The following is a 26097-nucleotide window of genomic DNA, read 5'->3' on the forward strand; positions in this document are numbered from 1 at the left end:
TGAACATTTGGGCGGCATTATGCTAATATTTCCACATAGTGAGGTAGATATGTGGGGGCGTGTTAGAACGAGCCGTTTTAGGGGGGCGTGGCAGAGTCTTAACTTTGATAAAGAATATCTCTTTGGTTTTGAGACTTTAGTCTTTGCAACTTCAGGGATCTTATCTATGCACAATCAGCTTGTAACACTCCAAAGAGAAAGGAAAACTTGAAATCGCATCATGACCCCTTTAATATTAATCAGTCGACAACCCTGCTAAACACTTTTATGTCGACTTTCTATTATTGTGTATCTTTTTGTTCCTTAAAGCTAATGTGTGCTATTTCTTGATGTTAAAATAATTTTTGAAAATTTGAAATACTCACATTTGACAGTTGATTTCCCCCCAAAAACACTGTCCCAAAATTATGTTTGTTTGAGAGGCTCAACCAGGCCAGCATAGCAACAGTGGCTCAACCAATAGTGTGAGTTTTGGGCATGGCTGTCTGTCTGTCTGACCAATGAAAGATGGGGGGAGTGTTTATAAACAGGAAACATGTTTATAAACAGTCATTCGTTCATCTTCATTTGGTGGCACAGAAACGACATGCTTCAGATCTGCTGAAATGTGTCTTCGCTAACACCGAACTAACACGAGCTACAGTAGTCAACAAACACTTGAACTAAATGAGTTCAGGGACATATATGCTGTCAGTCTGTCCCTGCTGGATTGAAGCCTGGCAGGTTTTTTTCATCATCTTGTGTACATTCTAAGTAGTTTATATTTAAAATGTGTAGCGAGACTAATCAGTCAAATCTGGGAACCTCGCGGTGTTTACGCTTCGGAAAAGCGGAGACAATCTGTCACTGAGGGACAAGTAATTGACTTCTGTTGTACCAGTGTCAGGACTGCTGTAGTTAGAGTTTCTCAATCTCTCAGCCGACAATTTCCGAATGACCCTAAACGGCCTTACTTCATGACTGCTTGCTAGCCACTAACCCCCAATTTTTGCTCTACTGCATGCAATGATAGCAGATGATACAATATCAGATTCGCTCAGAGGTAGAGATTGCTCTTTAAAGAGAACTGTAGCTTGACAAATCAAGTGTGGGGACTTGATTTGGGGGCTGGTTCACTCGTAACTTTGTTTTGGACCTTTCTTGAACAGGAAAGGAGTCCCAGATTAAAGAACTCAAGCTAGTGAAAAAATAAATTACCGGTTGTCAGAATAAGTTTGAAAAGTGCTTCAAACTCAGGTTGAGGGTTGTAGTGTATCCCTAGTTCTGCTTTGAGTTAAGTTGACTGGAAAAACAGCTTTAATGATAATGCTACATCCTTTGGCACAAAAAAAACAACAGCAACTCCTCCCTGCTAGCCTGCTAGCTTGATGGCTCAAGAGTTTTTCAGTTGTGAGCTTTTTTTATTGTTGCACTTTCAAATAAGTTTTTTTTTTTTTTTTACACTTTACAATTTACATTTCAGTTTACTTTTAGGAGGTGTTTACACAACAGCATTTTCAACTAAAAGTGGCCGTTCATTTACATGACAACAGCATTTTGGGGGCCTGAAATTGCAGATTTTCCGTATTGATTTCGTTTTACTTATATTTTGAAATATGCATTGCATTGTGCTTTACAGGTAATGAAATGTCCATAAACTTAACAGACTTAACTTTTCTGCTGATTTTTTTTCTTACAGTGTGTTAACAGCATATCGCCATCTGCTGGTCGGATGTCTTTTCTCACAGAAACACACTTAATGCTCAATAGGCCCTTTCGCACCGCTTTAGTTCCAGAACTAAATGTACAGTACTAAAGTACTGGGACGATTTTGCGCAAACTATTTCCCAGTACCATTTAAAGGGTTGCATTCGCACCGACAGTGTGTACAAAGAAGTGACGTAAGCCGGTCGACAGCGACGTCATTTGTGCGCGGCATTCAACAACAGAAACAAAGAAGAACAACATTAACAACAGGAGGATGGAGGATGCTGTGATCGGAGCTGTGTTTTTGTTGTGTCTCGCGGGTTTCACAGTGGACATGGAAAGTCGACGTATACGTAAAGCGATTGAAAGAACGGAAAGGAGGACTAAGAATCTCCAACGACAACTGGCAGTGCTACATTTGCTACAAGTGCCTGCACTTAAGCGTCTGTCCATCTATCGCTGTTCTCCATACTTATCGCTGTTCTCCATACTCCATACATGCTTACAGTATGTTTACACAAGCGTTTTAAATCATGGTGGGTGAGGGGGTTTTCATACGTGTTTGGCCAATCAATGTCTACTTACGGCACGATTAGTACCAGTGTAGGAGTAGGAGCTAATTTGGTTCTCGAAAAAGGCAGTCCGGTACTAAAATCGCTACCAGTTCCGGCGGTGCGAACACGCCGAAAAGTAGGTAGTTCCACAATTAGTTCTGGTACTATGAAAAGGTTCCTGCGGTGCGAAAGGCCCTAATGACTACAAAATTAAATGTTTGCTGTGTGTGTGTGTGTGTGTGTGTGTGTGTGTGTACTGGTTTATATATCCTGGTGGGGACTTAAACCTGACTACACACAGACTCATGGGGACTCGTGTCACGGTGGGGACCTAAATTGTGGTCCCCACGGGTACAAAAGTTTATAAATCATACAGAATGAAGTTTTTTGAAAATCTAAAAATGCAGAAAGTTTCCTGTGAGGGGTAGGTTTAGGAGTAGGGTTGGTGTAGGGCAATAGAATATAGGGTCTGTACCCTTACGCCTATGGAGAGTCCCCACAAGGATAGTAAACCAGACGTGTGTGTGTGTCAAAAGTTTGAAGAAACAAAGTTGTTTGACATTTTGTATCAGCTGAACCAAATAATTAGCAAAATGATTCAGTGTCTGCTGATCAAATGTAAATGCAATGAAAGGACTGAAATATTGTTGTTGTACAGGCAAACTACAATAAACTTAAATACGAAGTTCTGAATCTTCACAGAATTTGCTAAACTTAATATAAGTTTGTGACTTTATCAATATATATTATTATTTATTTTTATATATATATATATATATATATTGTACATGCCAAATTTAATATAAAAACTTGACTTGGGATCAGTTATAACCACACTTTTGACAAATGTTCAAAGAGTTTGTCAAACCATAACAGTTATCTAAACAGTATTTCTGAAATCATGTGACTTGGCCTGTTGATATGCACTTCAAAGCATTGATTCAAAACCACTTGCTTTGATTCACTAGCTTCAGTTGGAATTAAAAAACACATTTGTAGATTTATTTTAGTTTGCTTTGCATTTGCATTTGGTTTACCAACTTATTTGGTGTCAGTTTTAGTTTAAATGAAAACGCTGTCTCAGAGGAGCGTGTGGTATCATACTGTAGACCAGTGTTTCCCAACCTTTTTGTAGTCGCGGCATCCTTTGGAAATTTTGACAAACTTGTGGCACCCTACAAAATTAATTTTGTCACAATATTTGAATTTCTAACTTTGATGTGATAATTTTAAAAGTATAGATATTCGGTACAGCAGGGAAGAACGTCTAGGTTACTTGTGTAACCCTCGTTCCCTGAAGGAGGGAACGGAGACGTTACGTCAGTGACTGACGAATTGACCCTGCTGCCCATTAGCGAAGGGAGAGGGGGCCGGCCATGTAAGGACTGGGTCTCGTGCACCGCCGTCCTCACCCTCTTGGGACCCGGAAATGGGAACTGCAGAATATAATCATAGTCATATAGATATTTTTAATATTATTAAAAAATTTTGTCCTTCAATGGTGGTAATCAGTAGGTTAATTTCTAATTAAGAGACCAATTTATATGACTGATTTTAATGTAGGCTTTTATACATATGTAAACACAGTGTTGGGGAAAGTTACTTTTAAAAGTAATGCATTACAATATTGCGTTACATCATAAAAAAGTAACTAATTACGTTACTTAGTTACTTTTTATGGAAAGTAATGCGTTACATTACTTTTTAAATCTGGACAGGGCTTGCTTGTTTGTTTTTAAAATAAAAAGTTCTATTTTTGGCAAATATAAAAGCCTTTCCACACCAAAAGTGAAATGAATAAGCCTCAGGCTGAAGGGAAAGTCAATTTACGTCCATACATTCGTTACTCATTTGAAAAAGTAACTCATATATTCTCTTGTAAATTAAAAAGTAATGCGTTACTTTACTAGTTACTTGAAAAAAGTAATCTGATTACGTAACTCGCGTTACTTGTAATATATTACCCCCAACACTGTGTAAACATTATTTAATTAACATTATAACTAGCTATCTCGCAAATTTTTGCTCAATCAGTGTTTTTTATTTTATTTTACAGTGGGATAATTGTGGTGCAGTAGCACGAGATAGCTTGATTTCAAACTTTGAATTGAATAAAAAATAACAAGTAAGCAGTCAGTAATAAAATAAGAACAAATAAAGAAATTAATACTGATAGCACAAATAAAAAATAACGACAGGCCTTTGAATTAAATCAATTGCGTTTTAGTTTTTCAGGTAGGTCTAACAGTAGGGTTAAGATATTTAACTTATTTTTTTTTTTTACCAATTATCCAAATAATGTTTAGTCCTAGAAAGCTATTATTATCAGAACACGCAAGCATAACATAGCGGTTAGCAGATGAATGAATGAGAGGGCAGCGTTACCAGAGGTGCCCATATACCACACCATGTTACAACACAGTAGGGCTATTGCAGACAGAAACAATACTGTACTACATCGATGTTTCCTGTCGGCTCAATTTTTGAGTGGACTTTGCTGTTCCAATTCGCATGAACGGTGTACGAGTGGAGCGACTGAGCGGAGCACACACACATAGAGCGGGATAATACGCAGAGCGTCACACCAAGTTAAAGTGAAACCTGAGCAGTGAAATAATTTTCACCAGCCTAAATTTCGGTGTATCTCTAATTATTGGCGACATCAGAAATGGATATTATATAATAGCTGCTTTTTTGAACATTTTAGCAATTTAAAAATGTTAAAAAAGGATTTTTTACACGGCACCCCTGCTCTCGACAGACGGCACCCCAGGGTGCCGCGGCACCCCGGTTGGGAAACCCTGCTGTAGACGACAGGGCTCAGGGAGTAATTCTCAGGGTCTTTTCTTGAATGTGACATTATCTGAGTGAACGCACTTCAATTATTTAAAGCACCACTGCTGTCTCTGTTCTATCAGAGAGATAATTTGGTGTTCTGGGTAAATAATTGATTCTGCTCCGACTGTTACTCCTAGCAAGCTGATCTCATGAGGGTGTGGATGTATGTGTTTTTCATCTTTACATGCATTGTACTTCAGCATCTGATATCATGCTAGCTTGTTTAATGGAGCTAATGGGAATAGCAGAGTTTTAAGACTCATCAAAAGTGCGGATATTTGTGCTTAGTCACTCTACACGTGTTCATGTGTGTGCCAGGATTGTGCAGCATTCAGAATGCATTGGATTTCTTATATTGAAGTTAATTTGAATTGCAGTTAAAAAAATAAAAATGACACAGGGTTGTGATTAGAATGCTATGAGTTAACTGTGTGACACTCTAATAAGTGTACAATAACACATGACACACGGTTATTGGGTAAAATAGTTTGTAATTACTCTTAAATATTGTTGTTTTGTAATAACAATAACATCACCCCCTTTTTTAAAAAGTTTTGTTGTATTTTGGGTTTAGTTTTGCTTTGGTGATTTTTTTTGTTTGTGCATTTTGGTGTGTTTTTATCCTTTTTGTTAGGATTTTAGTTTTGATGTGTTGTTATTTTTAGTTTTGTTTTGTTGCGTTTTTGTTTTGTTATTTTGCTTTGGTCAAAAATCCCAAAGCCAGATCTTTCAGTCAATTCTGTGGGGATTGAATGTACTCCTGTAGCAGCATTAATATAGATCTTTTTTACTTGTAGGCACTATTTTTCTTAGTGAAAGCCTGATTTGCATCTTTTTGGTCTAGGCAATTGAAAGTGTATTGGTCTAAGTGTCACCCCTTCTTTCATTTACTTTTGCCCTTTTTTAGGGCGTGCATATTTTACTCACTAGAATTCCCTTCAAGGCAGCTAAGTGTCTAACCCTCCGCATGCATGGTTTTCCACTCAATTTCAAATTCATTTGCAGCCTGATGTTGCCGTAATGGCTCTATTTTGTAATACCTGTTTGCGAGCTGCAGGCAATCTAGACTCCGGCTTTTGTACCTCTAAGATCATCCATTTTTCATCCCTACCTGAAGAAACTTAAATATTGTTGTTTTGTAATAACAATAACATCACCCCCTTTTTTAAAAGTTTTGTTGTATTTTGGGTTTAGTTTTGCTTTGGTGTTTTTTTTTTTGTGCGTTTTGGTGTGTTTTTATCCTTTTTGTTAGGATTTTAGTTTTGATGTGTTGTTATTTTTAGTTTTGTTTTGTTGTATTTTTGTTTTGTTATTTTGCTTTGGTCGGAGGGGGGTCATCTTGTGTTTTCATTTTGTTTTTACTTTATTTCTGGTGTGTTTTTTGCCTCTGTTGTGTGTTGTTGTTGTTTTTATTTTGCTGTATTTTGATATAGTTTTGTTTTGGTGTGTTTTTTGCCTTCTGTTTTGTAGTTTGTTTCAACTTTAGTTTTGTTTTGGTGTGTTTTTTATTTTTATTTTTTTAGCTTTTTTTGTTTGGTTTTTAGTTTTGTTTTGGTGGGTTTTTTTGTTTGTTTGTTAGTTTTGTTTTGTTGAGGTGTTTTTAGATTTGTTTTGGTGTTTTTTTATTGTTTATTTTGATATTTTATTTTTGTTTTATTTTTATTTTCATTTTGTTGTTGTTTTTAGTTTTGTTTTGGTGTGTGTTGTTTTTTTGTTTTCTTTTTGTTTATATACTTTCCATAGTGGAAGAACATTTCTTAGCCAATTTGTTTAGCTGCTGAATTTCATTCAATTTGCAATTGAGTAAATTCCTCTTCTTTTAATTCAAATAACTGTATATTAAAATGGAGTAATTTCTTAAATTTGATAAAAGAGAAATGATCACTGCATTGTTGCAAGAGAGAGTTCTATAGAAAACGACAGCACGAAAGGTTACAAGATGGTGCAAGGGATTTCAAATAAGACTCAGAGACCATGAACAAGAAAAAAAGTCCTCATTCTTTCTTGTGCATTTCCACCTGTCCCCCAGATGGGATTCAGTCGCTAAATTAACTGTGCTGTCTTTCTGCTTTTGTTTGGGCGGCAGAATGCTGGCCGTGTCCAATCAGCCGGGCTCTGGAGTCCGTCATCTGGATTGATGTAGCTTTTCATTCTGGCATCGCCAGGTGCCAGTCCGTCATTCACACCGTTGCCACGGAAATAGTGAAATGCTCTGCGGTCCTGAAAGCAAACACGACCCAGTAATAGCCAGGTGTAATAGAATGTTTCTCTGGCACTAATTGTCTCTAGCTGTCCTCTGGAGAAGCCATCAGTGCAGGTTTTGGGTGTTAGTGTTGTTTTTGGTCAAACTATTCCTTTTTAGCAGTGATTTCTTTTGCATTGTTTAATAAAGCATGAACATTTAGATGACAGTGCTTTCTTAAAGGGCTGGTCCATTCAAAAAGTAAGAAAACATTTTGTGCAAACTATTCCTTCAAATACACACAATGCAGGTTCCTCTAATCCTGTATTTTTAAATTCTGGCCTCTTGTTGAAAGCAAATGCTTGTTTATTTCTACACTAAATCCACACCTGTAGTCATTGTGAAGTTATAAGAGATTAAAACTCAGTGTTCTTTAGTGCTCTTTTATTGTGTGATGTGATTTATTCATGCATTCCAAAAAGTGGCATTTCCCACATTTCTCTCACCACCCTCTTATTGCCTGTTTTCATTCAAATGTGGCCGTCTCCATGGTGATTGTTGCCATAAAGGGCTAAAATAAATCATTGGTAATCACGCTGCAATCAGCAATGTTTGAATGAAAGGCATGAAATTCAAAGTGCATATTAAAGGAGGTAAAAGGGAGTGGATGGAAAGCAATAAGCAGGCTCAAAATTATGTATCATTTTAAGTGATCACACTTAAATGTGTTTACGCCCTTTCATAGGTAACTTGTTAACATAAAAAAGAGGGGCATGTTGGTTCTGTTGCTCTTAAACTATTTATTTTAAAATCGTAATATAGATTCTTGAATACTCCAGAGCTTTACATGACTTTGAAATACAGTACCAGTCAAATATGATATTTTAAAAGACTTACTGACGTTGGCTCACAGTCGAGAGAGTCTGCAGAGGTCCTCTCTATGATATCATTTCCTGATTTGTTTTGTGTATGTTTCATGTTGAGTTGTATTCTTGTTTGTGTGTTGTGTTTTGTTTTTCTTGTGTTTTGTGTTTTTTTTTTGTTGTTTCACGTTGATGTTTTTGTTTTGTTGAGTATTTAATTTTGTTTTGTGTTCTTGTGTCATATTGTTGGTTTGTGTTTTTGTTTTTGTTTCATGTTTTTTTTTTTTGATCTTTTGTGTTTCATGTTGTTTTTGGTATGTTTTGGGTTTCTTGTGTGTGTTTTATGTTGTGCTGCTTTTGTTTTGTTCTGTTTTTTTTTTTTTGTTCATCGCATGTTTCTTAATGTTGGTTGAACCACACAACATTTCTTTTTTTTAATGTAAGCAGTGAAGTTTTGTTAAAACATTTTTTTATTCATTAAATTTTTTTCATAAATTTTTTATTCATGTATTTATTTTTATAAGAAATTATTTTCATGAACTTATTTTTAATGATTTTTTCCCCTTCATTATCCTATAAAGACAGATCTGTCATTCTGACTTTTTTTTTACTCCATACACGCCAAAAAACATAAAATTCAATTTAAATTCAGAAATGTAAAACTCATCATTAAAATTGTTTTTCAGTCAGTATATATAATCAATGAATTTCATTTTTAATATATTTTTGTAAAAATATAGTCGAAAAAAAGAATGTCAGTGTCATTGACCCAAATGCTGATTTGTGTCCATTTTTTTGTAGATCGATGAGATGCAGTGGCCCAATGGTGAGATGGAAATACCCAGCTCGGTCTGCAGTCTGCCCTGTAAGACGGGTCAACGCAAGAAGATGGTGAAAGGCATGCCGTGCTGCTGGCACTGCGAGCCCTGCGACGGCTACCAGTACCAGTTTGACGAGACCTCCTGCAAGCTCTGCGCTTACAACATGCATCCGAACGCCAATCGCACTGGCTGCCAGCCCATCCCGATCGTCAAGCTGGAGTGGCATTCGCCCTGGGCCGTCATTCCCGTCTTCCTGGCTATGCTCGGCATCATCGCCACCACCTTTGTTATGGCAACGTTCATCCGCTACAACGACACCCCGATCGTACGAGCGTCTGGGAGGGAGCTCAGCTACTTTCTGCTGACCGGGATATTCCTGTGTTACATCATCACGTTTGTAATGATCGCCACTCCAGACATTGCCGTTTGCTCCTTCAGACGAATCTTCCTTGGACTGGGAATGTGTATTAGCTACGCGGCGCTCCTCACTAAGACCAATCGAATTTACCGCATCTTTGAGGAAGGGAAGACGTCGGTTTCTCCACCTAAACTGATCAGCCCAACATCTCAGTTAGCCATCACGTCCAGCCTCATCTCCGTCCAGCTCTTAGGGGTCCTCATATGGTTCGGAGTGGATCCTCCAAACACCATAATCGATTACGACGAACAGAAGACCATAAACCCTGATAAGGCCCGAGGGGTTCTCAAGTGTGACATTACGGACCTACAAATAATTTGCTCTCTAGGATACAGCATCTTGCTGATGGTAACATGTACGGTTTACGCCATCAAGACGCGAGGCGTTCCGGAGAACTTCAACGAAGCCAAACCCATCGGCTTCACCATGTACACCACATGCATTGTGTGGCTCGCCTTCATTCCTATTTTCTTTGGGACGGCACAATCTGCAGAAAAGGTAATGCTTGTTTTAATACTTTTTACAATGTGCATCGGTTTTTCGATTTCGAGTACTTGCATGCCATTTGCGCTTGTTGATTTTACTCGATATTTCACAGAGAGAATTGAAGTTCTGTCGGTTTTTTATATTCGCCCTCATCTCGTTCTAAACACAAAAGCTCTTATTTTGTCTTTGAAAGACAGAAAAGAGGAATTTTGAAAAATGTTGCAGCTTTCCCATACAATGACAAAGACGGTCAAGCTCTCTCTTTATTTATTTATTATTATTATTATTATTATTATTTAGATTTAATTGACTTTTTATAGTGTTCATTGCCAAGGCAGCATTTACAATTTTCATTCCAAATTTTAGGTTTAAGTTTGTTTTGAAATTTGTTTTGTTTAGGTTTCACTACAATTCTCACTAGCAGAGTTTTCACTTTTTGCTGGATAATTTCACAAATAACAAAAAAAAGAAGATCACTTAATCTATCTATCTATCTATCTATCTATCTATCTATCTATCTATCTATCTAGTTTGCATAAATTTAGTTGAGTGTGTGTGTGTGTGTATGTATATACAGTGGGTACGGAAAGTATTCAGACCCCCTTAAATTTTTCACTCTTTGTTATATTGCAGCCATTTGCTAAAATCATTTAAGTTAATTTTTTTTCCTCATTAATGTACACACAGCACCCCATATTGACAGAAAAACACAGAATTGTTGACATTTTTGCAGATTTATTAAAAAAGAAAAACTGAAATATCACATGGTCCTAAATATTCAGACCCTTTGCTTTATTTTTAGTTTTGTTTTGTTGCGTTTTTGTTTTGTTATTTTGCTTTGGTCAAAAATCCCAAAGCCAGATCTTTCAGCCAATGGAATCACATTCTGTGGGGATTGAATGTACTCCTGTAGCAGCATTAATATAGATATTTTTTTACTTGTAGGCTCTATCTTTCTTAGTGAAAACCTGATTTGCATCTTTTTGGTCTAGGCAATTGAAAGTGTATTGGTCTAAGTGTCACCCCTTCTTTCATTTACTTTTGCCCTTTTTTAAGGCGTGCATATTTTACTCGCTAGAATTCCCTTCAAGGCAGCTAAGAGTCTAACCCTCCGCATGCATGGTTTTCCACTCAATTTCAAATTCATTTGCAGCCTGATGTTGCCGTAATGGTTCTATTTTGTAATACCTGTTTGCGAGCTGCAGGCAATCTAGACTCCGGCTTTTGTACCTCTAAGATCATCCATTTTTCATCCCTACCTGAAGAAATGAAAAATTACATTTCATCACAGGGAGAGGGTTGCCATCTCGAGAAACGGAAGGGCAAATAGGTATTAATAGCACAGTTAAGGATCAGAATGAATGTCCCACAACAATCTTTTAAAAGACATTTCATTAGCATAAGGACATTTGCTCATTATCTGCATACGAGACGAATGGCTCAGCTTTTTCTCCTCTGTGCCGGTACTGAAAAGCAATTACCTAAATAATAGAGTGTGCTGATTTCAGCATGTACCAACGCCAGATACTGTACCATGATGGGCGCTGACACCAAACTATTCTTATTCGTTAGGACCTTTTAATTACGTTTCTAACACTCAGGATGTTGTTTCATGCCTTGATAAACATGCTATGGAACGCGACAGTCAGCTTCTGGAAATTCAATTCATTCGATCCCGAGAAAATGATTTGTTACAATTACGTACATGCCTTTAAACTATCATGAGCTACCACACATTTTATACTTCTGTAGTAGCTACAAATCATTGTGATTTCAGTTAGAAAAAAACATGCTTAATTGACAAATTCCCACTGAAGAACTACATTACCCATAATCCCTAAAAAAATATTTCAGTTAGCAGTGTTATTTTAGTATTACAGTATTTTGTTATAATGTTTAATAATACTATATTTAATATTTTGAATAATATTTTCAGTTTTCATTTAAGTTTTAGTAATTTCATGTGCTTTCGTCATTTTTATTAATTTTAAATATTTTTAACTATTCCAATTCAGCTTTTAATTTTTTTTTTATTTAGTAATATTAGTCACTTACAATTATTTCAGTAAGTTGCCAGAGAAACATTTCTAATAGTTTACGATTTTTAGAAATCAAGATACCAAGAAAATCATAAAGATAATTCATTATAACATTCAGTATAACTGTTTTATTCATTTACATGTTATATTCAAAATTAATTATATTCAAATGTTTATTTTTAAATCTATTCATTTTATATAATTATTTATAAAGTTTGCACAAAAAGATATTGTCAGCGCTGCCCTGATGATTTGATCAGTTAGCCTATATAGTGTAGCAACTTAAAGGCTACACATTACATTTCTCACTAGCGAGGTAATATCAGCGCTGTTTAGAGACGCTGCTGTAGAACACTGTTGAGGGACACACAGAGGTAGCCTAATTCACACATGCTCTCTCTCTTTCTTTCTCTTTCTCTGTGTGTCTCTGTCTCTCTCGCTCTCTTTCTAATAACTTCATTAATAACTGTAGTAGAATGCTATCAGCGGCTCAAGCCTCCATTACCAGCTTTAAAATTACGATTTGGAACTAGCAAAAGAGGCGTTGGATGAGATGCAGAAGAAATAATCCTACTCATAATAGATTTAAGTACAAAAACCGGACGAATCCCTTTAAATATATAATCTGATCGATGTCTTGAGGTGTGGTAACCGTAGTATAAGCGGAATAATTGACTCTGGGCCATTGAATTATTAGAAAAATAATGCACACCCGAGGTGTAACTCCACTTCATGGTGTGCATTATTTTTCTAATAATTCAACAACCCAGAGTCAATTATTCCTTACACATACAGTATATACTGTATATTAGGGGTTGCACCGACTAGTCGACTTCAATGCTCTGCCATGACCCTTAAAAGCTTGACGTCGACTAGTCGCTGGTCCTATAGAGGACGTAACAGGATAAGAAATCTTTGAAGGACTTCCAAATTTACGCTCCGTTTCCAAACAGTTCAAATGACAAATAAATGCATACTCTGAACGCGCTCCACAAGACATGTGAGATTATATCACTGGATGCTCGAAATTGAACGGGAGAATGCACGTTTTAAACAGCTTATTGCACAGGTAAGTTAATCGCCGTTCTAATGTAATGCGCTGCTGCACTGTAACACACAAACATAGGCTACAGACAGTATAGCGTACAGAATAATTCAGCGCGGAAGTGTATTGTCAACACTGTTCTGTGATTTCTCAATAAAATAGCTTAGAAACTGAAAAGTTCAAGCATATATACCTTAAAAACTAAATTCCACAGCTTCACTACTAGTAGAGAGACGCTGCCAGGTAGAATTAATTCACACACGCAATCGCTCTCACTAATGCGTTCATATTAATGTAATCTTTACTGTGCTACTTTATCTGTATCTGATTTAGAACGAGCAGAAATCTGTGAGAAATATAACGACTTCAAGACAAAAGAACTGATAAAAAAAGTAGGAGCAACAGCCATGTGGGCAGCGCTGTGTCATGTGCCATAGCTGTGCACAAGCTGTTTATCACAGCTCCAGACTAGGGCTGCACGATAAATCGCATGCGATATTTAATGATATTTAAAACATAAGTTGTTCACTGACGAGCTGCGCAAAACCACGTTCATATTCGTGCAATTTTTTGCGCAGCTCGTCAGTGAACAGCGGCTCTGTGTAGTTAATGCTGCTCAACGTGAAAGCCCGCAGGTGATGGAGATTTACCACTGATTACAGAACCGGCTTTCTGACAAGATGCGCATTAAATATTGCATGCGATTTATCGTGCAGCCCTACTTCAGACTTATTTGTTCATTAATGACATCATGAGCCACTAGTCGACTTCGACTCGACTTTCATCACAAGTCGACTTCAAAAAATCAGAAGTCATTCAACCCCTAATATATATATATATAAGTGTATAATGCATCATAATAGCATCTGCTTTCACATAATTTTAAGATTTTTTTTTAAACATGTATTATATTATTTATACTTAATTTTATTCTTACACGTTTTTATTTATTTATTTGGAAATTTATTTTAGAATACTATTTTTATTTATTTTAGAATATTGTTTTTATTAAATAACTTTAACTAGTCATCTCAGAAAGCATTGCAAATAGTTTCATCTTATAAGAATTTATAGTTGTAAACGATACTTTTTCTTCAAAACCTTTTTTTTCCCATCTCTGAGCTAGTTTCTTTGGCTTAGTTTTTAATAGTTATTTATTTATTTTATGTGTAAGCATACAATTAATTAGAAAAACACTGGCGGAAACCAAGGCCATGCAGTCACTGCTACGGAGCCCCTAAAGGGACAAAAAAAAATTCCATCGAAAAACTTGAGTTCGGACAAACACTTTACAGCTTGCAGTAGTTCAAACAGCTCCGTACGTCCACAATGGAGCGGTTCATAGAGTTGTATTTTGAACCTGAACTCAAGTATAAAGAAATATACGGAGCCTCTAAAGAGTTTTATTTTGAACTTAAACTCAAAGAAATTCAGTCAGTGCTTAGTTCAAGGCATGGATTTGGCAAATTCTAAAACGGTTAACAGGAAAAACATGTGGCTTAATATACTAAAACAGTGACATTGTAGGGCCAAATTCAGTGCACACCTTATTATTAAAGCATACTTTTTACAGACAAGCAGAGCCTAGAATATGAACTCAACAAGCTATATTGCACGTTTAGCATTTTCTCCCCCGTAGAAAACCGTTATAATGTGAAACTTTGCACATTCCGTTCATATTCTGGGCTATTCTGCTTTTCTGTGCGTAGTATATTTTATTAATAAACTGTATACCAGATTTGATCTTTTTATCACTGTCTTCATCCATTACGTTAAGCGTTTTCTTTATAATGGGTTTGTATCGGGCAGAAAAACTTAACGTGATCTGATTGTCTGTTAAAAGTAATGTGTGTACACGTAAATCACGGAGACGTCTATTTAACATCTGCAAGACGTTTTTTTTTTAGAGCGTTTGCTCATCTGCAATACGTCTATAGGACGTTTCCTATCAGATGTCAAATAGACGTTTAGAAGATGTTTTAAGATGTTTATGATTTAGAATGTATGTAAGCGTTTGTCCGAACTCAAAAGTTTTGTGAGGGAATGCAAAAGCTCTGAAAAATATTTTTTCCTCCCATCCCAAATCTTTTCCACCACCTTGTCCCTTCAGGGGCTCCGTACACTGCTGCTCTCTACAGCCAAATCAAATGTATTTGTTGCCACAACAATGAACCATTTCATCGCATTTTTCCTGATCTTTGTATTCATGATCAGTGATGGGGAAAGTTACTTTTAAAAGTAATGCATTACAATATTGCATTACTCCATTAAAAAAGTAACTAATTACGTTACTTAGTTACTTTTAATTGAAAGTAATGCGTTACGTTACTTTTGCGTTACTTTTTAAATCTGGACAGGGCTTGCTTGTTTATTTGTTGTTGATAAGTAAAAAAGTTCTATTTTTGGCAAATATAAAAGCCTTTTCACACCAAAAGTGAAATGAATAAGCCTCAGGCTGAAGGGAAAGTCAATTTACGTCCGTACAGTAGAATACAGAAGAAGACATTTCAACACACTTCAGCAATAAAAAAGGCACAAATGTTATATTTATATTAGAATATAGAATATTTGTGTTGTTTAACATTTAATTATTGCAGGTTTGCGTCTTATTCTGAGTTGCATTATTTTTATTCATTTTGAGGAACACTGAATCTGTGTTTTATTTTTTTTGTGAGTGAGATGAATTTTAGAACTACAGTAACATCTTCTGATTTCTCTCAACATGGGGACAGGAGAGCTGTCAATCCATAAATTGGGGAAAAAAAGTAACTTGCATTACTTATTTGAAAAAGTAACTCAGATATTATCTTGTAAATTAAAAAGTAATGTGTCACTTTACTAGTTACTTGAAAAAAGTAATCTTATTACGTAACTCGCGTTACTTGTAATGCCCTACACTGTTCATGACTCTCATTATGCTTAACCCCATGTGAGGATGCAGCTTTTCAAATGCAAAAGAAAGTAGGAAATCATGCGCCGGAGTCCGCCCGTGTTACGGAGGGAAGAGACATAGCTGCGGATTCCCGTGACTATTACCTGAACCTGGCTGGAGGACACTGGAGATGATGTACAATCCTGAGAGGCAAACAGCAGCTCATTAGAGGGAAGAAGCGGCCTCATCTGCGCCAGAGCCTACAGGCGTGTGAAAGCCTGACGTCAGCCGGCCGTTCCAGCTGAGAGGAACTGGCCTTTGCTGCTTGTCATTACTTACCTGGCGAGAGTCACGCAGAATACAAATGAAGCTCTTCCGCTCTGACAGAGACGAGCTGCTGTGAAGTGTGTGTGAGCGCGGGAAAGTGGCGTGCGCATGGACCAACGAGTCGCAAGCACAAAGCGAAGCAAGCCTTTCAGAATTCGGCTAAATGAAAATAATGACTTCACTCAGCTGTGTGGCGTTGCAGGCGCTGTGTTCGTGACAGTAGTGGAAATAAGGCTCTTAGGATTGTTTGCGAGCCAGCCTTCATCTTAAGAATGACAGGACGGGTCTGTGTGAGGCACAAAGAGGGAGTCTCTATTACAGTGGAACAGAGTAGCATCTGCACATGGCATTTATTTATTTATTTAATAATTTGTTGGCTATTTTTATTTTATGGCTAACCTTACTAGACTTCTGAAAATGTAACAAAAACAAAACATATATATATATATATATATATATATATATATATATATATATATATATATAAATAAATAAAAAAATGTAAGTTTTTGTTTACATATATACATGTACATATTTAAGAATTTTTTTCTTTTATATACGGTATAACATATTAATATTAATATTTACTTATAATATATATATATATATATATATGTGTGTGTGTTTGTGTATTTATATATACATAATAAATAAATATATATACATCAATCAAATTGTAATACAGTAAAGACAATCCAATGTTGGTTTTTATATCAACATAAATTTAATTTTGTACAGCAAATGCCACCATAATGTGCATTTTACATTTTATTTTACAAAATAACTTTACATTTTAAATATGTGAAAAATGTAATTTAATTTTAAATTAATTGGAGAAAAAAAAGAGACCCGGTGTTCTGTTTAGTTTCATTATCATGGACTTTTAGGTTGTTTAATCAGCACACCTATTCTCCCTTTAGTTCATTATCTCTGTGGCCGAATCCTAAGTCGCCCCCTATATCCTCATTTACTATTCCCTACACTAGGCCACTAATACAGTTCACTTGAAGGAGTGAATGAAAACGTGTAAGTGAATTCGGACACCGAGTGCACCCGAAGGACTGCCGCTTTTGCATAGTTTGTGCTTGCTGTTTAATAATCATTTGAAACTGGCAGCTCTAGTAGTAAGATGAAAGGATTCTTGAACGCTGTCATGGAAATTATGTATAAACCCTAATTAAACAATTGAATAATCAATTTACAATGAATTCATAACTGTATGGCATTAGGCTGTACGCCGTGAACAAGCAATTTGTAAAATGAATGGATGGATGACTCAGTTGCGGGCGCCATCTTTTGGCGAGAGGCGGCAATTCATTTACCGCGCGACTCTCACAGTGCATTATGGGTATTCTCTAGCCGTTGAGCATGCACCGGTAGTATACTTGTTATTGCTGTGCATTGTGGGATTTAATGAGTGAACTCGATAATGTTCACTAAGGTTTCAGACACCAATTAAAAATGGCTGTACCCTCAAATAGTGCCCTATTTCGGACAGAGGGTGTCTATTTAAGTTCGTCTTTGTTCACACTTCAGTTGTCCGGTATTGTTTGTGCAACGCATACTGTTTTGTAGCTTGGCTTACTATTTGGATTACCGTTTGTTGTTTTCTTTAATAAACTGTGTTGTTTTGTATACTTTGGAATCGTCTTCATCATCTTTTGGTTTATATGTTACAATATTATACAAATATTTATATAAAATTATATAATATTTTTAAAAAATTAGATTTATTTATTTGTTTGTCATATAAATGACATTACTGGAAGTTAAAAGCAGAAACAGTTGACCAGTGTATAAGTCACTGTATGCCCATCCCTATATCTCAGTAACGCAATCCTCTGAAGCAAACTCTTCCAAATCTTCTTCAAACAAACCCTGAATTTCTTTCCATTGAAAATTCTCCCTTCAAGTCACACAGGCTTTGGCTGTTTTGAAGCCGGCCAGCTTTTGCTGCAGTCTGTTGATTTTATGCTAACATCTGTACTGCTGGAGGCCTTTCCAGGTTGGATATAAGGTCTGAAAAGCGATAGCTGAGAAAAAAAACGAATCTGCTCCCTTCTTTGTGAAGAAAATTACTGACAACAAAAGGTAGTTTCCGTCAATGGTAGAGTAGAAAATTAATTGATTTTAATTTCAAACATACTATTGACAAAAAGCATTACATGCAAAACAAGTCACCAATTTATTAGTAATGTGTTTGGATGATGAAGAGTGAATAAAGAATTTATCCTAAATCACAATTCGCAGTAAAGGCATGTTAGGAAGCCTAAGTTGATTGTTTTATATTTAATTTTATTTTTTATAATATAGTGATGTGGAATAAACTGCTGGTGTAGAGTGTATGGTAATCCATATTTACCATATAAAGGTATCTACTTATGCAATTATAAGTTCCATATTGGAATTCTGATGTGAAGTTTTGGTCATTTGTAGTGAACTCGAGTACCATATGGATGAATATTCAATGATGAGGAAAGGTATCTCATGAATATTCATTAAGGTGGCGTGTTTTGCTCCATTGAAATATATGTGGGCAGTGTGATTTGCCATAGACAGCATCAGTTAATGCTGATGGGGACTGACACTGGGTGATTCCTGATCCGGGTCTTTGCTGCAATATGCAAAGTAAAGAGTCAAGGTCTGGAAGGGCAAATCAAAAGCCAAGCTCAAAGTCAGCTTCTCACACTTATATAAGCAAATGAGACGTTTTCAATGCTAAAGGCCGTAGATATAACTACTGTGAAGTTTCTTTCCTAACAAACACTTACTGTTAATACAGTAAGAGATGTGAATCAACAAATAACTGGCTTTACTTTCAGAAAATTTTTATCTTATAAGGTCAAACTGTGAGCTGTTTTATTTTGTTCTTTTTTATATAAGGGTTCCTTTTCTTGCACCCAAAATGTGGGTCTAAATGCAGTTTTTAATCCTGTATTTTATTTAAGGTTGATTGCAAGCACACTACTTTCTGTTTATTGGCAATTTCAGTTAGAAAACTGTAATTGGACTATAATGAGACTGAATTGAACACCTCTCCACATCTCAAATTATCCAGACATGGTAATTAGAAAGTAATCATTCTCATTCTAGTAAACCGGATACCAAGCCAAGATATACAGTGCATATACAGTATATATATATACACATACACAATAACTTGGGTAACGTGGGTGGGGGTAGCTACTTTTCATGCTAGGTTTATTGTATATTTGAATATAATTATCTAATAAATGTAATAGTTCTAGCATAACAAAAAATTCATGTTTTCATTAGTAGAAGTTTTCCCATTAATTCAAATGATCTTTCTTCATCTAAGCTGTGGGAAGACAAGGTTGGTGTTTTTTATAGATCTCCCTGCCTTGTCATCCTCTGGTGTTGTATAACAGCCGTAGAGCGTCAGTCAGACCTGGAGTGCGTATGAATCCAAACAGTGCACAGATTTACCCTTAAAACGGGACCTGCTGGTCAGACTACAGCTGTGTTCTGCCTGATGTAGCATCACTGTTTATTAACCCTCTTGCTTTCTCTTTCCGCCCTTGTATTCTCCATGACACCTTCCGCCCAGATGCTTTTTTTACATGAGACTAATAGGCTGGCTATATTTGACCACACCATTAATCATAGTGGCGGCCAGGGATCCTGTCAATGGGTCCCAGGCTCTAAATGGTAAATTATCTTATCTCTCTGCAGGCTAACCAAACAGAAGGGATATTTATAGATGCTCTCTTGGACAGATATGATGTTTTACATAACCCAATAAAACGGGCTGTCTGTGATGGATATTAAAAGGTAAATATATAAATATAAAAGCTAGAGCAGCATGATCAGTTAGACAGGGATTGCACTTGGATGTTGCAACGCACCCACATTTCGAAAGCTGATTAGTATTCAGCGTAGACTGCGGCTGTTTGCACGTAGATATACATGTACCATACATAATGTGTACCTACGACTTCTACAAATACTTGTTGGCATTGAATTTGAAGGAAACAAATGGGGCCAGTTTTTAAATGTAAAAAAATTTATAAAAAAAAATTCACTGTTTCAACAGTATAGCCACAATATGTGAACAGTGTGTATGTGAACTATACCTTTTTCTTTGTAAAGTTGTATCCAATTTTACAACTTTGTTGCCATGAAAATGCTATTATGAAATATGAGATTACGAAAATGTTTCACAACTTTTTTGTTGGAATATTTCAACATGTGATCACGGAAACTTTTCAAAATTGTTGGTTTTGTTGGAATATTCTAACATCAGATTATGAAAACTTTTCGGCATTTTATTTTTTATTTTTTTCATATTTCACCATGAGATTATGTGAACCGTTCATCATTTTTGTTTTTGTTGGAATATTCCAATTTAAGATTATGAAAACTTTTTTTTTGTTTTTAAATCCTCCAAAAATTGGCCCCATTCACTTCAGTTCTTAGCACCTTAGTTTTCTTAAAAAAAAGGACAAGTTCAGTATTCCAGTATGATATTATGAAACATTTATTATTTTTGGATAATGTGAAGTGGTAAATTGTTCACAATAAGACCAGGAACAGGGATAAGTCTTATTTTGTGTAGATTGTAAACATAATAGTTTTGCTTTATTGCCAATTTTAGTTAGAAAACCATAATTGGACTATAATGAGACTGAATTGAACACCTCTCCACTTCTCAAATGATCCAGAAATGGCAATTAGAAAGTAATCATTCTCATTCTGGTAAACTGGATACCAAGGTATCAAAAACACATACTCATTGTTGTACCATTGCTGAGGTTGTGGTTTCCATCTTGGGGCGAGCAGAATGAATTAGAATGGGTGAAATATGATGACTCAAGAAAAACAAATCCCATCTGGGCCTACTTTTGGAACAAGAACAAAAACTTTAGGATGTTATGTAGCTCCCGCCAGAGACAGAATGTAATGAATATGCTGTGAACAGTCCGTTAAGGGCTAAATGTCCACTTAAATGACAGTTTTTGCAGCGAGTGTCAGCTGTGCTTGAGGTTGTCAGCAGCACAAGTTTGTGCTTTGAGCAGAGTTGTCTGAAATGGCATATTTGCATTTACATGTATAAAAATGTAGCGTGCATGGCATGCAACAGTGTCTCTTTTGTCAGACTACAGCGGCTTTCAAACAGTGCTACAGAGACACTTAATTGCGCTTGATAATTAGAGTAATTTAGATGTTGAGTGTCATTTGAATCATAGTTGCAATGAGCCAACAAGTTCAGTTGTTTACAAAGTGTGTTGCCAAAAACACAAATAACTTAAAACATATGTATTTTTGCTTTTATGGACCACCCTGTATGGGTGTAGGTTTGATACTCATGTTTCTACATCTACTGTGACGTTTTATACTATTTTTTATATTTAGACATTTATTTGTTTTTGTTCTTGTTATATTCTTCAGACACTTAAGTCCTACTATTTATTTGTTTATTTGTTTATTTATTCACTTCAACTTCAGACACTTTTAAGTCCTGTTTTTTTTTTGTTTGTTTGTTTGTCATGTCATGTTCTTAATCTGCAGATACTTCTATATCCCAATGGTTGGTTTGTTTGTCGTGTTATATTCTTCAGCTTCAGACACTTTCGTGTTCCAGTGGTTGGTTGGTTTGTTTGTTTGTTTGTAGAGTTCCACCGATTGCAATTTTCTTGGCCGATTCCGATTTGCGATTTTTTGTTAGTGTGATCTGCCGATACCGATTTTTGCCGATTCCGATTTTCTTTCTAAGAACTATAATTGACAGCATATACAAACAAAAATCTACTTTTCTTCAACGCAAAGTTTTATTTTCATAAAAAAAAAAACACAAGTAAAAAGTCAGTAATAAAATAAGAACAAATAAAAAAATGTGCAAACAACAGCACAAATAAATGCAATAGAATAAAGAGAGCTATGAAACTAAGTTTTTCCGGTTAAGTACGTTTTTATTCAGTTAAGAAATACTACAGAAATTAAAGTAATCAAATGTAAAATAACACATCAGTGTTATTTTACATTTGATTACTTTAATTTCTGTAGTCTTCATTGCAAAAATTAAATACAGATTCATGCTTACCATTAAAGTTATAAAACGTATTCAGTCAAGAGCAGAAAATTGTGTTCTTTGATTAACATGACAGACAGCAGCAGGAATATTGGACTGCGGTCCCTTTAAGAGTTTATCCACGTACCCAATATACTGTTACACAACATGCGTTATTTTCTCAACTATTTAACGTTCCAAAACTGACTGTGTTTAACTGGATACTCGCCGAAACGGGCATTTTGACATAATTATTTATGTATTTGAATGTTTTAGTACTCATTTTGGTATTTGTGGCTCACAAGCTGTTTGAGACTGAGCGCGGCTTGTGCGCTCCACTAATATAGATCAGTGGTGGTGCGAGCGCATTTGGTATAAGCGCGAAACCTGCCGGAATGACTAAAATAATGCGCAATACAAGCACTATTTAACCGGAGCGAATGAGACGTGTGTGTGACAGAGAAGGGGTCGTCGGAGAGATGAGAGTGAGAATGCATGGCTGACGTTATTGCCTGTGCCACTGGTAACGAAATGGATCGGCTTGAAATCGGAAAGAAGTGAGACTGACCGGCCGATCACCGATCCGGGCCGATCATGAGGAAAGTCGTCCGATTCCGATCCCTGGCCGATCTATCGGTTGGTTGTTTGGTTAGTTAGTTTGTTTTCTTCAATTTCAGACACTTATGTCCCAGTGGTTGGTTGTTTTTCATTCATCCATCCATCCATCCATCCATTCATTCTCCAGTTTCAAACCGTTTTATGCCCCATTTGTTTGTTTGTTTATCTTTTTTTTCACTTTCATGTTCGCAGGTCACATTACAACTGTCTTTTGAAATGTCTTTTATAAAGACGCTATAAAGATTATTTTTTATTTCCTTTTTTATATATATACAATTTAGGTATTTGTAATTATTACATAAAAAATTGTGACTACATCAAACACGTTTTCCTTCATTTTGCTTTCTCAAAAGTTTGTGTACGTGGAGACAAAAGTGTCAGTGAAGAGAGTCATGTAGTGTATGAAGAAAACAAAATCAAATGTTAAAAAGACAAATATCACTGTTAAACAATATTTTTAATGTGCATTATTTTATATCATGCTAAAATGTTGTCAAATGTATCAAAAATGTGTTTTGTGGCTACATAAATTCTATAATGAAATTTGCCTCACAGAGATACAAAGTCAGTCATTTTAATTAAAACAATGTGAAAAAAATATGCTTTCCACCACTGTCATTTCTAGCATTTGAGATGTGGTGGAAATGAAATTGCACTGCAAATTTTCATTATCAGGGGGAAAAAAAAATCCATTAATACAGAATTCTCCTGAAAGGGGCCTTGAAATGTATCTTTTGTGTCATAAACTGGCTGATAAAACCTTTTCCCTGCATTTCGTAAAATGCATTGTTACCCTTGTCTTGTACGAGGAACATATGATATGTAAACAATCTGTCTTGTTTGTGTGCTGGTGTCTTCAGGCAAGCAGTGAAGCTGAGCAGCTAAGTTTAATGGGGCGTCCCTTAGGGCTCTGTGTCTGTCACTTTTCGTTGAGCATGCAGTAATGGCAGTCTTGCACTTTCCCTTACTAAAATCAACTAAAAGCTCGCCGCTATCACCCCTGTGAACTGTTTATGTCGCAGAGTCTGTTCTTAAGGGTTTGCCGTAGAGGTGCAAAACTCTGGAGGTGCAATGGGCTGTCATTGCAGTTGAGGAGAGATCGTTCATGCTTGTCAATCTGGCTTTTTCCATATGTGGGACTCAATGGCAACAGCACCAAGGGGGTAGGATGTATAGGCATTTATGAATGTTTGATATTTACTGAAGGTTTGATGGTGGACCGACAAGTATTACACGAAATTGCGGAGCAGTTCAATTGGAATGAATCTGCATTGTTTACTTACCATCATAGAGTTCTTTGAATAGATTGATGTGATGCCCTAAAAAAGATTTCTGTTTTTCATAGCACGACGCCTCTGCATGTTCCCATTTATTTCTGTTTTTGAAAACAGAACTCGGTAGGCCTATTTGACTCTGTAAAAATCAGAGAGGACCTTAGAGAGTGTCTCCGCTGGAGTGTGACCCAAATTCATTAGCCGCACATTGCCTCCATTAGCTTCCTCACTCGCGAGCATGTTTAAAGCAGAAGCTGTTAAAACCGGACTTTACAAGTATCTGCCTGAATGTACAGCACATGAAGAAAGCTCCTATCAGCTATTTTTTATTTTTATTTTATTAATTTTTTTATTTGTTTGCAAATTAATGCACAGAATAGGTATTTGTTTTGAACCCTTGTAGTTCCTGTAGCTCAACTGCTAAAGCTATTTTGCTAGCAGTAGCAATTCCCAGGGAACTCGTGAAGCGACAACACTTTAGATACACTTGTAAATTCAAATGTCAGTGGTTGAGCAGTAACTAACTAAAATTAGCAATGCTAATTTTGACAGAAACGGGCTTCCATACTTGGTTCAGAGGTTTCCGATCTATAAATCCATCACCCTAGCTTCTGGCTTAATTTCTAAGTTAGACGGTTCGAATTCAGTTCTAAGACTTATTTCAATTGGGATATTCAAGATATACTTTAAAAAAAAATTCTGATCGATATTTGTTTCACTATTTTCAAATTCAACTCCACAAAAGCGCATATTTTACTATTATGTCCTTTCGTCGCAAACTTAACATTGTGGGTGGGACTAAGAGAAAGACGAATCATCATTTTGACAAGCGTATGGTATGCACTTATAGGAAGAGGGAAAATGAAGAAACTGCCTGTAATTGACCATGAAAACTCGCGTTTAATATTTTTAAACGAAATATATAAAGTTATAGTGAAATAAGATGCTTACTATTATTATCGTTTAATAAATTAACATCCATTTGGAAAATTACCAACTTCTCATTGGGTGGGCCACAGCTGAAAGTGGGTGGGCCCATGCCCACCTGGGCCCTCCTGTAGCCTCGCCACTGCTGTGGAGACCGTTTTAGGATAGAGAACTCATTGTCATGTTCAAGAAACCAGTCTGAGATGATTTGAGCTTTGTGACATGGCACGTTATCCAGCTGGATGTAGCCATCACATGATCACCTACTTTGTGGTCAGCAACAATACTCAGGTAGGCTGTGACATTTAAACGAGGCTCAATTGGTACTAATGGGCTCAAAGTGTGCCAAGAAAATTTCGCCCAAACCATTACAACCCAAGCACAAGCCTGAACTTCATACAAGGCAGGATGGATCCATGCTTTCATGTTGTTTACGCCAAATTCTGACCCTTCCATCCAAATGTTGCAGCAGAAATCGAAACTCATCAGATCAGGCAACCCTTTTCCAATCTTCTATTGTCCAATTTTGGTGACCCCATGCGAACTGTAGTCTCAGTTTCTTGTTCTTAGCTGACACGAGTGGCACCCAGTGAGATCTTCTGCTGCTGTAGCTCATCTGCTTCAAGATTCGACGTGTTGTGTGTTCAGATATGCTTTTCTGCATAACTCTGTTGTTACAAGTGGTTATTTGAGTTACTGTTGCCTGTCCGTCTACTAGAACCAGTCTGACCATTCTTCTCTGACCTCTTGACATCAACAAGGCATTTGCGCCCACAGAACTGCTGCTCACTGGATATTTTCTCTTTTTCTGACCATTCTCTGTGAACCCTGGAGATGGTTGTGCATGAAAACGCAGTTTCCCAGCAGTTTCTGAAATACTCAGACCAGCCCGTCTGGCACCAACTATCATGCCCTGTTCAAAGTCATTTATATCACCTTTCTTTCCCATTCTGATGCTCGGTTTGAACTTCAGAAGATTGTCTTGACCACGTCTCCATGCCTAAATGCATAGAATTGCTGTCATCTGATTGGCTGATTAGATGTTTGCGTTAACGAGCAGTTGAACAGGTGCACCTAATAAAATAGCCAGTGAGTGTAAATCATTTCCAGTTAATGCTG

At 36.4% G+C, this 26097-nt stretch overlaps 1 protein-coding gene across 2 annotated transcripts in view; it reads left to right on the top strand.

Moving 5' to 3' along the window:
• Positions 1–26097, top strand: part of LOC107555009 (metabotropic glutamate receptor 7-like) — a 256667-nt gene that overhangs the window by 195466 nt on the left and 35104 nt on the right. For both annotated transcript variants that reach the window (XM_016237693.1, XM_016237695.1), the window contains one exon: positions 8925–9860. In XM_016237693.1, the coding sequence (XP_016093179.1) occupies positions 8925–9860 (936 nt within the window). The remainder of the gene's footprint in view (positions 1–8924; positions 9861–26097) is intronic.

Source organism: Sinocyclocheilus grahami, unplaced genomic scaffold, assembly GCF_001515645.1.
Source record: "Sinocyclocheilus grahami isolate Dianchi unplaced genomic scaffold, SAMN03320097.WGS_v1.1 scaffold522.1, whole genome shotgun sequence".
Taxonomy (NCBI): domain Eukaryota; kingdom Metazoa; phylum Chordata; class Actinopteri; order Cypriniformes; family Cyprinidae; genus Sinocyclocheilus; species Sinocyclocheilus grahami.